Source organism: Somniosus microcephalus, chromosome 7, assembly GCF_052327205.1.
Source record: "Somniosus microcephalus isolate GS21.2 chromosome 7, FLI_Smic_1.0, whole genome shotgun sequence".
NCBI classification, from domain to species: Eukaryota; Metazoa; Chordata; class Chondrichthyes; order Squaliformes; family Somniosidae; genus Somniosus; species Somniosus microcephalus.
In genome coordinates, this window is record NC_140993.1 from 250614901 (window position 1) to 250632101 (window position 17201).

The 17201-nt window shown below is 45.3% G+C and overlaps 1 protein-coding gene across 1 annotated transcript in view; it reads left to right on the forward strand.

Annotated features, from left to right (window-relative positions):
* bmp6 (bone morphogenetic protein 6) overlaps positions 1-17201 on the forward strand; it is a 161175-nt gene that overhangs the window by 140799 nt on the left and 3175 nt on the right. Inside the window, exon 5 of the mRNA XM_085993601.1 lies at positions 176-252. Coding sequence (XP_085849727.1) covers positions 176-252 — 77 coding nt within the window. The remainder of the gene's footprint in view (positions 1-175; positions 253-17201) is intronic.

Here is a 17201-nt window from a genome sequence, read left to right on the forward strand (position 1 = left end):
AATGGACTTCGAAGTAGTCACAGAGGTCAAAATTTGAGTAATTCAAGGGGAAGTTGGTTGCCGTGAGGATGGTTTTCGCTTTATAAGCAAGATAGGCCAAAAAGCATCCCTGCTCTGTACTTATCATTGTGACTATTTATTTTAAAAAAACACTTCATTTTATTTCTTCTAACAGAATACAACACCAGTGACCAGCGACAAGCTTGCAAAAAGCATGAACTCTATGTGAGTTTTCGGGACTTAGGATGGCAGGTAAAAAAAAAAGGAACTTTTTTTCCCCCATTTTGTAAGTCACTTATGATTTTGTCATTGGTGAACTGAAAAGGAAGAAAAATGATGCTGGAAAACCCTACCTCAAATATGCTTTTGCCAGCCTTATTTGGTAACATTATTAGAAGCGTTAGGGGGGGGAAAAAATACTTTCAGACCCGTAATTAAAATCCAACATCTACCATTTCCTTTAATCCGCTCCCAAACTCTGGAAAGATGCACACGTGATAAACTAAGTCAATACACACCAAGATTCAGGGAGTCGAACAGCTATTTTTAACTTTTAATTCCATATTTTTGTAACTTATCTGGCCACCTAATTAAAAGTCTTGTATATAGCATATGCCACAAAACACAAACATCTGATTTAAAAAAATAAATAATCTGACTGGTTTAAATGCTCATTGACAAAGAAACAGTGACCCTAAAACATACCGATTGGTCCATATGCCCCATTGCTTAAAATGGAATCAGTGGTAAAGCACTGCAGTACTACTTGTCTTCAGGACCCTTCTAATACAAAACCACCTGTTGAGAGAAAGAGCATGCATTTCGACAGTGCCTTTCATGGACTCTGGATGTCCCAACGCGCTTCACAGCCAATGAAGTACTTTTGCAGCGTGGTCGCTGTTGTGATGTAGGAAACGCAGCAGCCAATTTGCGCACAGCAAGGTCCCACAGACCGCACCAGATCATCTGTTTGTGTTGGTGGTCGAGGGATAAATATTGGCCCCAGCACACGGGGGAGAACCCCCCTGCTCTTGTATGCGACGGCAATATTCTAGCTGGAAGGTCTCCCCATTGTAATTAATCTCCAATGAGAGACCACCTGCTGAATGCGAACCTAGATCATGTCTAATTGTTCCATTTGTAATGAACAACCACGCTGGTCCTAGGAAACAGTATTTGGATGCATATGGATGTCGTTTGTAAAAGAAAAAATTGACGCAGAATTGCTTTGTGGGCCAGGTCTTACTGGCATATTGTCTTTGAAGGTCATGAGCGAAAATCCTTTCAATCTGTGTCGTGTTGAAGTAGAGATCCTGAATGTAAATGGCAACACTCCCAGTTTCCCAAAGAGCCAATTCTAGCCTTAAAATCTCAGTACGCTCTTGGTGCCACGGCCTCTGTGTGTCTGGATTCCACACGTGATCCAGATGTTGAAATCAACTTGACTACAAACCAATCAGCTGGTTACTAATGATTATTTCACCCTAAAAATTGAGAAACCCACTTTGGATGTAAAGTCGCAAGTGTTAATTGTTGGAAAGGTCTCTGAACAGAGAGAAGCAATTGACCTGTAAGTTAGTGGTGACTGCCAAACTGCAACTGATCGCCACCTCGAGTCGATGTCTCAATCGACCCCTGGCCCCAGTCGCCCGATTGCCCTCCCTTATTCGAGTCGCACCTCTTCCCGATTGTATCCCCTCCCCCTTTAACACCCTACCCTGAGGCTGCTGCCGGCAGTGCAGAAGCCCAAAGATTGAAGCCTTATCGCCGGTGAGTTGCCTGGGGATGCCCAGCAGGTGTTTGCAGCTCGCCGGTCTGATTTAAGTGAGGCCCGAGGCCCAATTTCGGGTGCACCTCGGGGCTTACCTGTTCAAGCACAGTGATTGTTCCCTGCACTCATTCCAGCACGAAAGAATTTCTAGGCCCCTATCTCTTGATGCCTTTTTATGGGGGGCCCCTCCTGTATTGTGTGCAAGGCTGCAATGGTGCTTGCAAACATCTGTGCATGCAAGTGAGGTGCTGCCTCTGACCCACTTTCAGTTGTTTTGTGTTTTTCCCCCCTCGTGGGCTGCCTTCCCAATGCTTTCACAGTTGTGCCTGCCACTTCCCCGGGCCTTTCCTCTACTCTTAGCTGCTCCTGGATTTCCAGCGGGCCCGTCCTACACTTTTCGGTTTGCTCTGAAACTCAACTCCCGGTCCTCAGCATCACTGTCCCTCACCACGGGTGACTGTAGTGTTTGATTACAAGCTGAATTCAAATCTTATTTTGACCTTTTGTAAAGTTTCTTTTGGTGATTTTAACTAATTCCTTTAAAAAAATATATATATATATATAATAGTATGAATAGTTTCCGGGCATCATTTTTGGGGCTTTTTACAATGTGTATAGTAAAGGAGCAATGCTGAATTTGAGAATCAAACCTGTCTAATGTACACAGTGGGATTTGTTAGCATTAAGCTTTCAATTTTTGATTTAATGTTTCAATGGGAATTCATTTGAGCGTAAAACTATGTCTTGTGTCCCACTGGGCACGTGGTGTATGATCCTTTACCCCGTCTTTTCCCAATCTGTTGATCACACTATTCCCCCTGACATTTGTTTTAAAAAAAAAATGCCAATAGCCAGTAATAATGCTTGTGTGTGTATTAATAAGGTGTAGGTTACTAGGTGGTGCTAGTGACACTACAATTGACCTGCGCCCTGCATTAGGAAGAGGAAAATCAACCAAGGTTCCTGCTGCTGATAATTATCCAGCAATAGCTGTTGGGAGGACGCTTCTGTGAGCACATTTATTCTCGACTGTGATCCTGATGTGTCCCTACTCTCTCTTCCTGCCACGGAATACCTGCCAACACATGATTCACTAATGAATAATGGCCAGGGCAGGGTAGCTGAGGACAGTTTGCACCCGTGGAATCAAATCCCAGGAAAAAGCCAACACCTAGCGGAGTAGTGAAAACTGTCACTGGGGGAAGAAAAAAAATCACACGGGTTACTGTATTAGTAACCTATTACAGTACATGCAGTGCCTTCCACAGTCTGTGTCTTTAAACCAACAACCTTAATCTATAATATATAGAAATGAGCACTTTCTCATTTGAATGTGCAGATGGTTAATCCATTCCAGATGCTCATTAACTGATTGTCTTTTTATCCAGCTTGTATTCTCTCTCGCTCTCTGTCTCGCTCTCTGTCTCGCTCTCTGTCTCGCTCTCTCTCTCGCTCTCTCTCTCGCTCTCTCTCTCGCTCTCTCTCTCTCTCGCTCTGTCGCTCTCTCTCTCGCTCTGTCGCTCTCTCTCTCGCTCTGTCGCTCTCTGTCTCTCTCTCGCTCTCTGTCTCTCGCTCTTACCAGAAAGTAGTACAGGACTGTAATCTCCAGTTAGTAAGAAATCATGGATTTAAGAAGGTTTCAAATTCCATTTCTGAGGTGATCTCTTTTAATTTTGTATCGATAGCCAGGGAGCCAAATTGGGTTATTGAAGCTTTACCAGTGATCACTAACCTGAACCACGCAACTCCCTTGTATGATTGAGCATATTGGCCAGAAGGCCCCCAGTGTGATTCCTGGTCTGTGCGGGGTGAGCTGATTGTAGCTGGTATTGTAATTGGAGAGCTACACTTGTCCCCATCAGTTGGGGGAGGCGGGGGGGGGGGGAGCGGGGCGCGTGAGGGTGCAGGAGGAGGTGAGGAAACAGCCAGGCTTACTGCTCCTGATTACTGTTCAGTGACCCCTGCTGGAAAGTACACAAGCGTGGACACTGGATGAGAATACGAATGGACTTGGCTGTGAGGCATCTTTGGAGAATAGCCAGTCAACTTTCAGTGTCTTAAGTTCATACATGAATAATGTGCAGAACAGTTCCTGACACCTGTGGAGCTATTCCCCACTCCCCCCTCACCCCCAGGACTTGATGCTTTCACAAGGGCAGAAAACTATAGGAAGGAGGGAGACTGTAATGTCCTGTTATAGTAAAAAGTGACTAATTTTACTCCAGGAATCCTTTTATTTTTCATTTGTTCTTTATGCACATCAGGACATACCCACGATAAACTTGGGTGAGGGAGGGGGGGGGGGAAATGACCGGGATCTTTAGCTTCCTGAAGCCTAATTGTGGCCCAAAAATTTTGCAGGGGTGGACGCACATTTTCACGACACTCCAAACTGTCTTCAGTACAGCCTAGATAGTTGCAGTAAATATATTTTTACCAGTTGAGTTTCCCTGTGAATACGCCACATTTTATTTGATATGGTAATTATATCTATCTGGCCTCTATAACTCGAGAGGCCAGGTAGTGAGATAAAACTATTGCAGTTAAGTAAAGCTCATTTTCATTCCAGTGCTTTCGCTCCTTGTATTTAAGTGCCAACGCAGTGATTGGGTACAAAATCAGGCTCAGTGGGTCCGCAATTTCCCAGGCAGTGCTCCACCATACAATCGGCCTTCCAGTGCTATTAAACCAAAGTTGGCCATTTTCATAACTGTTGAGTCTGTGTTTTCCAAATGTAGTTATGCTGAATAACTGGACACAGACAACAGAATACTTAAACAGGTCTTTAGTAATTGAGGGTCAGGGCTGAACTGAAATACAAACTGCTCCACAGGGTTTATATACCGGTGTGGTCACCACCGGTACTACAATATACAGGAGCCATCAGAAAGTAGTTCATCACCTTAAGGTAGTCTCTTAAGGTGGTACAGGTTACATACACTACAATTCCTCCCCTTTTAGCTTAACAGTGTACACCCCAATTTAAACATAACATATATACAACTTTCAAACAAAACTGTTCAAAGATTCAGTCTCTGAGGAGGCCTCCTGATCCGGGCCGGATAACGCCTTTCAGGGGTCTCTGGTTCTCGTTGCTGGGGTGACTCATCCATTTGATCTCTTATGGATTGAACATCATCATGTACGTTCGAGTCTGAGGTAGATGCTACAGGCTCAATAACTTCTTCAACTGGTGTCTCTGCCGTAGACATGGGGTCGACCCTTGTTCTCGATTCCACAAGTTGGTCAGCATGACGTCGTATTACGTTCTCACCAACGTCTACCGTGTACATCAAGGGTCCTTGTCGGGCACGAATTGTTCCGGATTGCCATTTATCATTCCTATAGTCCCTGGCCAACACTGGTTGTCCTATTTCAAAACTCCGAGTGGCCTTGTTATTTACGTGCTGGAATTGTTTGTTTTCGACTACCCTACGCACATTGGGTTTTAACAAATCCAATCGGGACCGCAACCTCCTGTTATAGAACATTATGGCAGGGCTTTGATTTGTCACTGCATGTGTGGCGTTTCGATATGCCATCAGGAAATTGTCCACCTTGTGTTGTAGTGGAATATGGTCTTCGCTCATGGCCTTTATCGCCTTTTTGAACGTTTGTACAAATCTCTCGGCCAACCCATTTGTAGCCGGATGATATGGGGCAGATGTATAGTGTTTCACCCCATTCTTCTTCATGAATTTCTGGAATTCTTCTGACATGAACTGTGGTCCGTTGTCTGAACATATTTGTTCCGGCAGCCCATTCCTTGCAAATATGGTTCTTAGAACTGCGATTGTCTTTTGAGAGGTAGTGGTCGACATCTTAATCACTTCTGGCCATTTAGAATGTGCGTCTACCGCTATCAAAAACATGGAATCCATGAATGGACCTGCAAAGTCGATATGCACACGTTGCCATGGGGTTGAAGGCCATTCCCACGGATGCAGCGGTGCAATTGGAGGTGCATTTTGAACTTTTTGGCACCCTGAGCAGCTTTTAGTCAGATCCTCTCTTTGTTTGTCGATACCTGGCCACCACACATAAGCCCTAGCAAGGCCTTTCATCTTGACTCCCCCCAGATGACCTTCATGCAGTTCCTTCAGAACTCTCTCCCTTAATTTAGGAGGAATAATCACCCTTGTTCCATACATCAATGTTCCTTGACAGACGGACAGCTGCTCTCGTCTGGTTGAGAATGCCGGTAACAGTGGTTCGCCATGTGTTGGCCATCCCTTCACTGTCAAATCGTAGACCCGAGACAGTGTCGGGTCGTTTCTGGTCTCTCTCTCAATACTCGCATTGGTGACTGGTAAGCATTCGATGATGGTCGAGTGAAATATCTCGACAGGGTCAACTGCCGGTGCCTCTTCCGCTGTAGGTAGTGGCAGGCGCGACAGCCCATCAGCATTACCATGTTGCTTTGTACCTTTGAATTCGATATCATATTGATGTGCCCCTAGGAAAAGGGACCATCTCTGAAGCCTCTGCGCCGTCATAACCGGAACACCCTTCTTAGGGTTAAAGATGGAAACCAACGGCTGGTGATCTGTCAGCAGCGTAAACCTTTGGCCTTGCAGGTAATGGTTAAATTTCTTAACTCCCCACACGAGGCTGAGAGCCTCCCTATCTATCTGAGCATAGTTGCGCTCAGCGGAGGTCAATGATCTGGATGCGAACGCGACTGGCCTTTCCAAGCCATTTGGCAACTTATGTGAGAGCACTGCCCCGATACCATATGCAGAAGCATCACAAGCTAAACGAATAGGCAGCGTTGGGTTAAAGTGAACCAGCACTTCCTTAGAGGTGATCAGTGCCTTGCTTTTTTGAAAAGCCCGCTTACAGTCCTCGCTCCACTTCAATGGTACTCCCATTTGCAAAAGAGTGTTCAGCGGGTGTAACACCGTGGATAAATTTGGAAGAAACTTGTGGTAATAGTTAATCAACCCAAGGAACGACCTCAACTGGGATACATTTTCTGGAGCGGGAGCTTTCACAACAGCTTCGATCTTGTCAGGTGACTTATGAAGCCCCTCCTGGTCAATGACGTGACCGCAGTACGGGATTCGCTTCTGAAAGAACTCACATTTCTGGCGATTAACTCTGAGTCCATATTCTTTCAACCTGGTGAGCACCTGCTCCAAATTCGCGAGGTGTTCCTTATCATCATCTCCTGTAATCAGAATGTCGTCCAGGTAGCATTGTGTGCCTGGAATTCCCTGTAATACCTGCTCCATGGCCCTTTGCCAAATCGCTGGAGCCGATGCCACTCCAAAAACCAGTCTATTATTTACCGATATAAGCCCTTATGTGTGTTGATCGTGAGATACTGGCGTGATGCTTCATCAACTTCCATCTGTAAGTACGCCCGCGCCAGGTCTATCTTGGTGAAGTGTTTCCCGCCAGACAGCGAGGCGAAGATATCCTCAATCCGCGGAAGCGGATATTGCACCGTGTGAAGAACCGGATTAACAGTGATCTTGAAATCCGCACAGATGCGAACCTTCCCAGGTTCCCCCGGCTTGTTGCTCAACGAACGCTTCATGACGGGAACAATGGGCGTGGCCCATTCGTTCCAGTCCACCTTTGACAGTACTCCTGAACGTTCTAGCCCTTCCAGCTCTGCTTCCACAGCAGGTCGTATCGCATAAGGTACCGGTCTGGCTTTGAAAAATTTTGGGTTTGCATGTTCTTCAACCTTGATGTTTGCCGTAATTCCTTTCAGTGTTCCCAGTCCCTGTTGGAACACCTCCTTAGCATCGTCCAATATTTTGGACAGTCATTTAGGTTTGACATCGTCCTCTTTACAGGAATCTACAGTTAGTGCTTGTAAGGAATGCCAGTCCATATTTATTCTCCGGATCCATTCCCGTCCCAGTAGTGGTGGACCTCCCTCAGGTAACACATACAAGTCCATTCCCTGACTTTCTTTACCATTGTAGACCACCTTTACCTTTATCTTTCCGATGGGGTATACTCTTTGCCCCGTGTATGTTTTCAATACAATCTCCGTATCCCTCAGGGGAATGTGTGAGAATAACCTTTTGTACTCTTGCTTATTCATGACCGTCCATGCCGATCCAGTGTCCAATTCCATCTTCACTTGGACTCCTGCTATCCGAAGCATGACCCAGATAGTTTGGTGGTCTGCTGTGTTACCCACATTATGTATTTTTAGACAACCCAGTTCCTTACTGCTGGAGTCTGAATCCGTCTTTTGTTCATCCGAACTGTTCTCTGTCACCTTGTGTACTTTCTTGTACTTCTCCTGCGGCGACTTTTTGTTGCTGGTCTTCTTTCCTGACCGGCATACTTTCGCTATGTGACCAAGTCTGCCACATTTCCTGCATTCTTTATCTTTGAACCAGCACTGGTTCTGATCATGCGTTGTCCTTCCGCAACGATAACACTTTACTGCACCCAATGCCATTTCATTGGTGCTGAATTCCGATGGCCTTTGCTGCATTTCTGCAGTGCCTCGTGCTGCTGCCTCGTGCGATGCTGCAATGCTGAAAGCTTTGTCCAGCGTAAGATCCTTTTCCTCTAGCAGTCGCTTCTGGGTTCCTTCCTTTAGTAGCCCACCCACGAACTTATCTCTCAGAGCGTCTGCTAGTCCTGTACCGAACTGACAGTACTTTGATAACTTGCGCAGTTCGATTAAGAATTCAGCGTTGCTTTCCTCTTTAAGCTGAATTCTTTTGTAAAATTTAAATCGTTCCGCTATCAGCAGCGGCGTGGGGTTTAAATGCTCTTGCAGGATAGTAACAATATCCGCGAAACTCTTTCCTACCGGTTTATCTGGTGTTACAAGGTGCCTTAATAACCCGTACGTCTTCGCACCCATTGCGTTTAATATGGTTAGTGCTTTCTTATCCGCCGGTACCTCATTCGCTGTACAGTAAACTTCAACGCGTTCCACATAAGTGGCCCAATCTTCTACATCGCTATCAAAAGCAGTGATGTTACCCGTTTTTGGCATCTTGTTGAGTTTCCTTTATTTTATTTATTTTTCCAAAATGGCGGCTTCCCGCGCTTATCTTCTTCCCCCGCCGACTAAAATGGCGATTACCGCGCTGTTGCCGTTCTCGCCTCCCAGCGGTCCTTATTTCCCCCGACGCTGCTGCTCTTGTTCCCCGCCGCTCCCGCGGTCCTCGTGGACATTAACGCTTTCCTGGCTGCTGCGCGTCTCTGCCCGATTGCAGTCCGGCCCTTTTCACCGGCTGCGGTCGTGTTCTCCGCCCTTTTCTTCGGTTTCCCTCCCCTTCTCCCACTGACAACTCGGCCGACTTTCTCTCCGTGTCGCTAGATCGGGCTTACCCGCCGCTGTCGTAGAAGGGATGATCACTGCCTGTTGCTGATGGTGGACTTCGTGGCCAGCAAATCCAAACCGGGTTCTCGATGCCTCCCGTGCGATGCGGTGCTCAGCAGGATGATGAGGGCGGATGCCCCTTTTTGACGCCCGTTCTGAGGATGAAGCTTCCTTGGATGCAAAACTGCCGCTAGGTACGATCAGACTCGTCGCCACTGTTGAGTCTGTGTTTTCCAAATGTAGTTATGCTGAATAACTGGACACAGACAACAGAATACTTAAACAGGTCTTTAGTAATTGAGGGTCAGGGCTGAACTGAAATACAAACTGCTCCACAGGGTTTATATACCGGTGTGGTCACCACCAGTACTACAATATACAGGAGCCATCAGAAAGTAGTTCATCACCTTAAGGTAGTCTCTTAAGGTGGTACAGGTTACATACACTACAATAACGTGAACTAAGGACTGCATTAAGGCCAGAGCATGAAAAAGTGTCCATCGGCAGATAAATGTTGCCCTTTTAGTAAAGACTTTAAGACTGCCCCATGTAGTTGCCTTGATGGTCTAAGGGAAACCCTTGATATTGAGGCTGGTGGCATCAGTCCCAGATCTTGAGTACGTTCAGATGTAACAAATCCGCAACCTTCCCACACATGCATTGTCTATCCCAGAATACAGTCACAGAATACACTGCTTGATTACTCATTGGTCTGAGCGGGGAGGGAGGCGCTGTCGGTCAGTCCTCGTATCGGAGTTCTTCAAAGACCACAGAGCAAGAAAGTCCACTTTTTTTGTCAACAAGTTGCATAAAAATGGCTATGATCATTAGTTTCAAGACCAGCGGTTAAATTGGAATTGGTTAAGGAGGGCACCAATCCTGCCCTACAGTGATTGTCCCCACTCCTGCAACCTTTGACCCCAGATAGCAGCAGCAAGGTCCTGTTGAAGTAACCGCCCCCCCCCCACACAACAAAATAAAGTTCCCCCTGAAATAAATTGACTATAAGCCTAAACCGAACCCTAAATCTCAGCCAACCTAACTCACAGACTAACCTAATCTAGACCTTGAACCCAAGACCAAGTTCCTTCAATGTTAACTTTGGTTTTCTAGCAACAGCACTGCCAGAAGCTGCAGCAAAGCAGGAGGGAAAGGTAATGAGATTAACTGGATCAAGTGGATAAAAGGGTATAAATGTAAACTTAGCTGCACTAGTAAGGGGGTGCTCTGGAGCATTTAGCAGTAAATCTGAAGAACCAGGAATCATGCAGATGTGAATAGTTTAATCTCGTGAGATTCAAAATCCATCTTTAGGAATCTCTTGAGAAATCAAGGGTTGGTACCATTATTACACACTAAGGCAAGAAATGGAATGGTTTCCTAGCCTACTTGACCTTCAGCTCAGGACCCATGTATAATGCACACTGCTGCAAATGTGAAGACCTAAAACATCTAGTGATAGTAAAGCTTTGTCTGGAAACTTTGAGGCCTTTGCGAGGGAAAGATCATGCAGAGGTTCTAGCTAGGATTAATTGTTTTCTAACCCAAGAGAAAATTTGAATCAGCCAGTAATCTAAATGAGGATAGATGTGCAGGCTGTTGCTAACAATGAGCTTTACACGCATACTTAAGCCAGGGATTGAAATCGGGTAAGGGGCTGATCACTTTTCTTCCCTCCTCCCCCCCCCCCCCCCCCCCCCACCCCAGTTCCGAGTCTCGCAATATTCTGGAAAAGTGGCAACAAAAAAAAACCTGAAGCCGGTTTAGAAAACAAATGTGGGCAAATTCCTCTCTAACTCCTGAAGGAAAACTCCCAAGTAACCTATTAATCCTTCAAATGCCAATTAAACCAGGTCAGAAAGTTGACTATTCTCCCATCAGGTCTTGTCTGTTTACAGCACGTGAAAATGTCCTTGCGACATACCAACTGAGCTTGCAGGTTATTGTTTGGGAACAAGCTGGGCTTGTAGCTGCAAGAACCAGACACCTACAGATAACAGATGGTTAACAACAGAATACTGTTCAGGGACAAGGCCAAAACATATGTACTGTAATTAGACCCCAGCATATTGGGTATAATTATAGGGCTAGTGGTCAGGGGCTTTTAGAGCTCACCCACCTTGTAGCTGGAAGTCGGGGTCTGATGAGCTCGCGATTCCAGGGTAGCCAGGTTGTATAATTGCTCATTGTTATCAGATTAATACTGTTACTCTTAGCTTTAATAAGCTTAATCTTTCTACGCAACCTCGCTGTCGAACTCTGGCTTTTGCGCAGTAGTCACAAGCTAACAAAGCGGCGTCTCTGGGTGGGCCTTAACCCGCCACCATCTCAAAATGTCCTCCTCTCTCAAACTTGTCTAGCTCCTTTTTGAAGGACTATAGGGAATCTATGCTTACTGCACATGTTAGTAATCAGTACCGGAAGGTGATGACTCTGAAAAGAATTACTCACTTCTAATTGAATGTTTTGCCCAAGAATTCTCTCTGGATTTCCCTTAGTCCTACCATCCCTATTCATCCCAAATAACCCATCCAACTTGACAATTTAATCTCTTAATTTTGAAAACTTCATTTATATCCCTTCCAGGCCTACATTTCTCTAACTAAAATATCCCCAACACCCTCAGCCTATCCTGATAACATTATTGGCATTAATGATTTAGAGAACCAAAGCAAACTGCTCCAATTTGCAGATATTAAACTGGAGAGGGGAGTCGGTTGAGTAGGAAGAAATAGACAGGGAACTACAAAGGAACGAAAGCAAAATACTGCAGATGCTAGAAATCTGAAATAAAAACTGAAAATGCTGGAAATACTCAGCAGGTCAGGCGGCATCTGTGGAGCGAGAAACAGAGTTAACGTTTCAGGTCAATGACCTTTTCGTCATTTGACACCGAGCCACATGAGATATTGGGGCAGATGACCAAAAGCTTGGTCAAAGAGGTAGGTTTTAAGGTTTTAAAACCGCACAATGCCCTTGTCAGACCGCACCCTGAGCACTAAGAAATAAGAGAAACATTCAGATGCCACTGGTCTGTCTCACCCATTTTACAAGGATAAGCTGAGCACATCGCACATTCCTGGGAAGAAGATTGGAAAATCTCGCAAGCATTAATTTCCATATAACTAACACTAATGTGCTATTTTAAGTAAAGCTTTTCCACGTTTTGTGTAAGGGCTGCGCACCATGATTTGGTAAAATAAATCCCAGCTCAATTTCCTGGCCCCCACCCCCCCCCCGCGCGCACAAATCTCACTAGCGGAAAAGCAGAAACAATTCCACTGGTTAGAAAATCTACTCCCTGGATGTTATGAAGCCACAAATCTCTGTGTTAACTGCTCTTAGAAATTTCTTCTCAAAATGAAGGTGATATTTTTTCCCAACCAGTCTTCACTCATTAGAATGATGAGGTCCCATGCCTCTGAATGTCTGTCTGTTGATATCTAGTGGCAGAGAAGGGGGAGGTGTTGTTTTCGGGTACTGTGGCAGCAGGACCAGAAAGGTGCGATTGGCCCTAAATTTTTGTTGGTTAACCTGTGTAGTTATTGGAACCAAACTGTGTCAGAATCTGATGGGATTACCCGCTGCCCTGGCTAATATTCTTCCTCCAGCAACGTGACCAAAACCAAATTACCTGGTCATTCTTCTCATTGCTGTTTTGTAAAGTTGCTATGTGCAATAAGACTATATCCACCTGCACAGCACTTCAAAGTAATGCAGTTTAAATAGCGCTTGATCACATTTTTCAGAAATATGTCAACAGCCTTCACATTCAAAGAATTTAAGCTATCTAGTTTTGCCTGAAGGGCTAGATGTTGTTTTAGAAGCTGCAGTATCGACTGGCAGTATCGCGTACCACGCTTGTGGTTTTGCTGATGACTCTTATAAATTCTAATAGTTTCTTAAAGTGTGGCCTCCCTCCCCACCCCGACCAAATAACATTGCCTGGAGCGCTCTGATTTGCTAAGTGGGTACCACACCACTGGGTTTGTTACTGAACTATGCAGAAAGGAATGTCCCAGCTTTAATTCCTCACCTGTACTGAGTTAACTGATCTCAAACAGGGAGATGATAGAGGTGCTGTAATTGGCCTCTATACCCGTAGGTTAAGGAAGGGGTAGATCAGCTAAAGCGCCTGCCTCTGCAGGCTATCTAATGTCTCCTGCTGGAAGCGCGTGTAGGTAGCTGTCAAGTAATGACCGGGCAAGATTCAGCTTTGATGCTCTCCAGGAACGAGCAGTCTGCTCGCGACAGAATGTCGGAAATGCTGCCCTTTGAGTGAGATGTTAAACCAAGACGACCCTTTTTGCCTGTTTTGGTGGGTCTCGTGGTCATTAACAATCTCGTGTAACTGTTCGAAGAGCCGCAAGTTCTCCCAATCTCCTGGCCAACGTTCTTCCCTCGACCCATGCCATTTTAAAAATTAAAAAAATTAAACGGTCAGTCATCTTTTTTGGATGTTGCTGTGTTGACATTTGCTGTACTTCAAAGTACATGTGTGAAGTGCTTTTGAAGTAATAAGGCACTACAATATATAAGCTAATGTATTTATTGCAGCAAGATCATCTCAGCAAAGGATGAACAGGCTGGGCTGAGGGGTGACCTAATAGAGGTCTTTAAAATTATGAGAGGTTTTGATGGAGTTGACAGTGTTTTTACTTGTGGGGAAGAGCAAAACTAGAGGCCATCAATATAAGATACTCACCAAGAAATCAAACCAGGAATTCAGAAGGAACTTCTTTACCCAGAGAGTGGTGAGAATGTGAAACTTGCTACCACGGAGCAGTTGATGCAAATAATATAGGTGCATTTAAGGGAAAGCTAGATAAGCATATGAGGGAGAAGGGAATGAGGGTTATGCTGATAGTTAGATAAAGGAGGAGGCTCAGGTGAAGCATAAACGGCAGCATGGACTGGTTGGGTGCCATGGACTGGTTGGGCCGAAGGGCCTGTTTCTGTGCCCTATCAGCCCATGGAGTTGCTCACAGATTTATATAGACTGGGTTCTTATCTTTGCCCATTGCTGCTGATGAACAGTGTTCAGTGTTTCATGATCAGATCTTAGATTCTCTAAAACCTTCCTTCTCATGCTGTGAGCTCATTCCCTGCTCCCTCTCCACCCTGATATTTGCAATCATAAATCCTCCTCTTCATATTACTGTTGTGTTATGACTTGATTTGCTTTGCATGTGTCCTTCTTCAAGCAGGCTGTTATCTTTCTCAGCTTTCTGTTTTGTTTTCCTCAACCATGCAGTTCAAAGATTAATGTTGGGAATTCATCCTGAAGTTGCAACGAATTAGCTACTGGATATTTAAAAAATTCTTTGGCATTTTTTAAATTTATTTTTTATTCATTGATGGGATGTGGGCGTCGCTGGCTAGGCCTGCATTTAGTGCCCATCCCTAATTGCCCTTGAGAAGATGGTGGTGAGCCGCCTTCTTGAACCGCTGCAGTCCATATGGTGTAGGTACACCCACAATGCTGTTAGGAAGGGAGTTCCAGGATTTTGGCCCAGCGACAGTGAAGGAACGGCGATACAGGTCCAAGTCAGGATGGTGTGTGGCTTGGAGGGGAACTTGTAGGTGGTGATGTTCCCATGCGTCTGCTGCCCTTGTCCTTCTAAGTGGTAGAGGTCGCGGGTTTGGAAGGTGCTGTCCAAAATAAAATTGGGAGAGGGCTGATGGAGACTTTTTTTTTGATTTTTATGTGTACGTGGGTAGCTGACAATAGGATTTTCTTAATCCATTCAGTTTTAACTGACCCAGTTAGATCAAGTATTGGGGGGGGTGGGGGGTGGGGGTTCCCCATGTACAGTGATGCCGGATGCGGGCACACCTAAGTTTTAAATGTTCATCGAATCATACCATGATACAGCGGAGAAGGAGGCCATTCGGCCCATCGTGCCTGTGCCAGCTCTTTGGTACAGCTATCCAATTAGTCTCATTCCCCTGCTCTTCTCCACATAGCCCTGTAAAAAATTTTCCTTCAAATATTTATCTAGTTCCCTTTTGAAAGTTACTATTGTCTGCTTCCACCGCTCTTTCAGGCAGTGCATTCCAGATCATCATAACTCGCTGCGTTTATATAAAAAAAAAAAAAAAAAAATTTTTTTTTAAATGTTTTAAGGTATTTCCATGCAGCTGGCTCACATAACGTGTCATCCTTGGCACTAAGCAAAAACAGTTTAATTCAATAGCTTTCTAAACTTTTTTTTCTTAACAACGGACTCCACTTTAAAAAGAACCTTTCACCCTCTCACACCCCTGTATCTAAGGATACTGGTAAGTCTGGGGGTAAAAGATTCACTCCTTCTTCCCTTCTGTAGTTTTGAAATTCGTTCACTGCGGAACTAGAAGGGGGTTGACTTATACCTGCTAGTTTGCCCCGTCGATGACCCCATTCCAATTCCCAGGGTGGGTACCTGCGCCATTTACAGTGCTCCCAGATGTAATGCTGGTGAGAAGTATGCTTATCATGCCCCATATTTCCCCCCGCTCCGATTGCATTCATTTTAAGCAGAAAAATACTTGAATTTCTCTAGCGCCTTTCACAACCACCAGAGTCCCAAAGTGCTTTACAGCCAATGAAGTACTTTTTGAAGTGTGGTCACTGTTGTAATGTAGGAAACGCGGCAGCCATTTTGCGCACAGCAAGCTCCCACAAACAGTAATGTGATAATGACCAGATAATTTGTTTTAGTAATGTTGGTTGAGGGATAAATATTGGCAAGGATACCGGGGATAACTCCCCTGCTCTTTTTCGAAATTGTGCCATAGGATTTTTTACATCCACCTGAGAGCAGGCGGGGTCTCGGTTTAATGACTCATTCGAAAGACGGCACCTCCGACAGTGCAGCATTCCCTCAGCACTGCACTGGAGTGTTGGCCTGGATTTTTGTTCTCCAGTCTCTGGAGTGGGACTTGAACCCACAACCTCCTGACTCGGAGGTGAGGGTGCTTCCAACTGAGCCACGACTGACACTCAGGAAATTTGGACTTGTGTGTTTCACTTCTTCCCTTCTTTGTTACTCGCTTCCCTTCTGTATCTGTGTCCACTCCTTCCCTTTAGTGTGCATCTCTGACCTTCCCTTCTGTGTGCCTCACCTATCTTTTGGCATGTCTCTCCCTTCACTGCTGTCTCGTCCATCCCTTCTCCCCTTCCAGCTTCTTTCACTTACTTCCCTTTGTGCGTATCTCGCGCTCTCTCCTTCCCTTCTGCATGTGTCTTACTCCTTTTTTCCTATTTGTCTCTTCCTCATCCCTCGCCTTCATCCCTTGTAATTCTCTCTTCTGTGTATCTCACTCATTCTTCCCCTCTCTTTTTCACCTTTGCCTTCTCCAATACTTTGCTTCTTGCACTCTTGCTGCTTTCCCTTCTCTCATCCTTCTTTCCCCCTTTCCTTTCAGTGTCCGTCTCACCTCTTTATCCGTTCTTTCCCATTGCGGGTTTGCTTTCTTGCTCTTTTTCTGGTTTGCTCACGCGCTCTCAGTAAAGAGGAAGTGATCTAGTAGTGATCACTTGCAGATTGGGTTGCCACTTCCTCTTGGGAAAAGCCTGGGCTGCCAGCTAAAAAGGCCCGCGATTAAGCCGGGACCATTGCCACGGTGGAAGCATGGCCCCAGCTGTTGGCAATGAGGCGGCAGGAAAGCATGTACCCTTGGCTGTGTGGAGGGGAATGTCTTGCAGTGAAAGACTCCAGTTGCAGTCGATTGGAAAGAGCCCAAGGAGCCCTGCTCCAGTCCCAGCAGAAGTCACCTGGCTTATTTTTAAAGCACAGTCACATTCACATTTTAAAGTGGCTAATTTGCACAATAAAATGCCATTTTGTGACGGGATGCTCACCCCTGGACATTGATGGGGCCCAGTGGGGTGCACAGGCCATGTGGAGGGAGCAATCAACTGGAAGATGGGTTACTAATTTTTTTAATGAATTATTGCTGATTAAGTTATACAATATTTTATTTTTTGGAGATTATACAGTGTCGATTGAGGGGCCTAAAATTCCGAATATTCTGTGCTGTAATATGATGTAGAATGTGATTTTATGCAACCAAGGAAGAACATAACCAAATAGAAAGGAGATAAACAGACAAACACTTAGCCAAGCAAATCGACACTGGCAC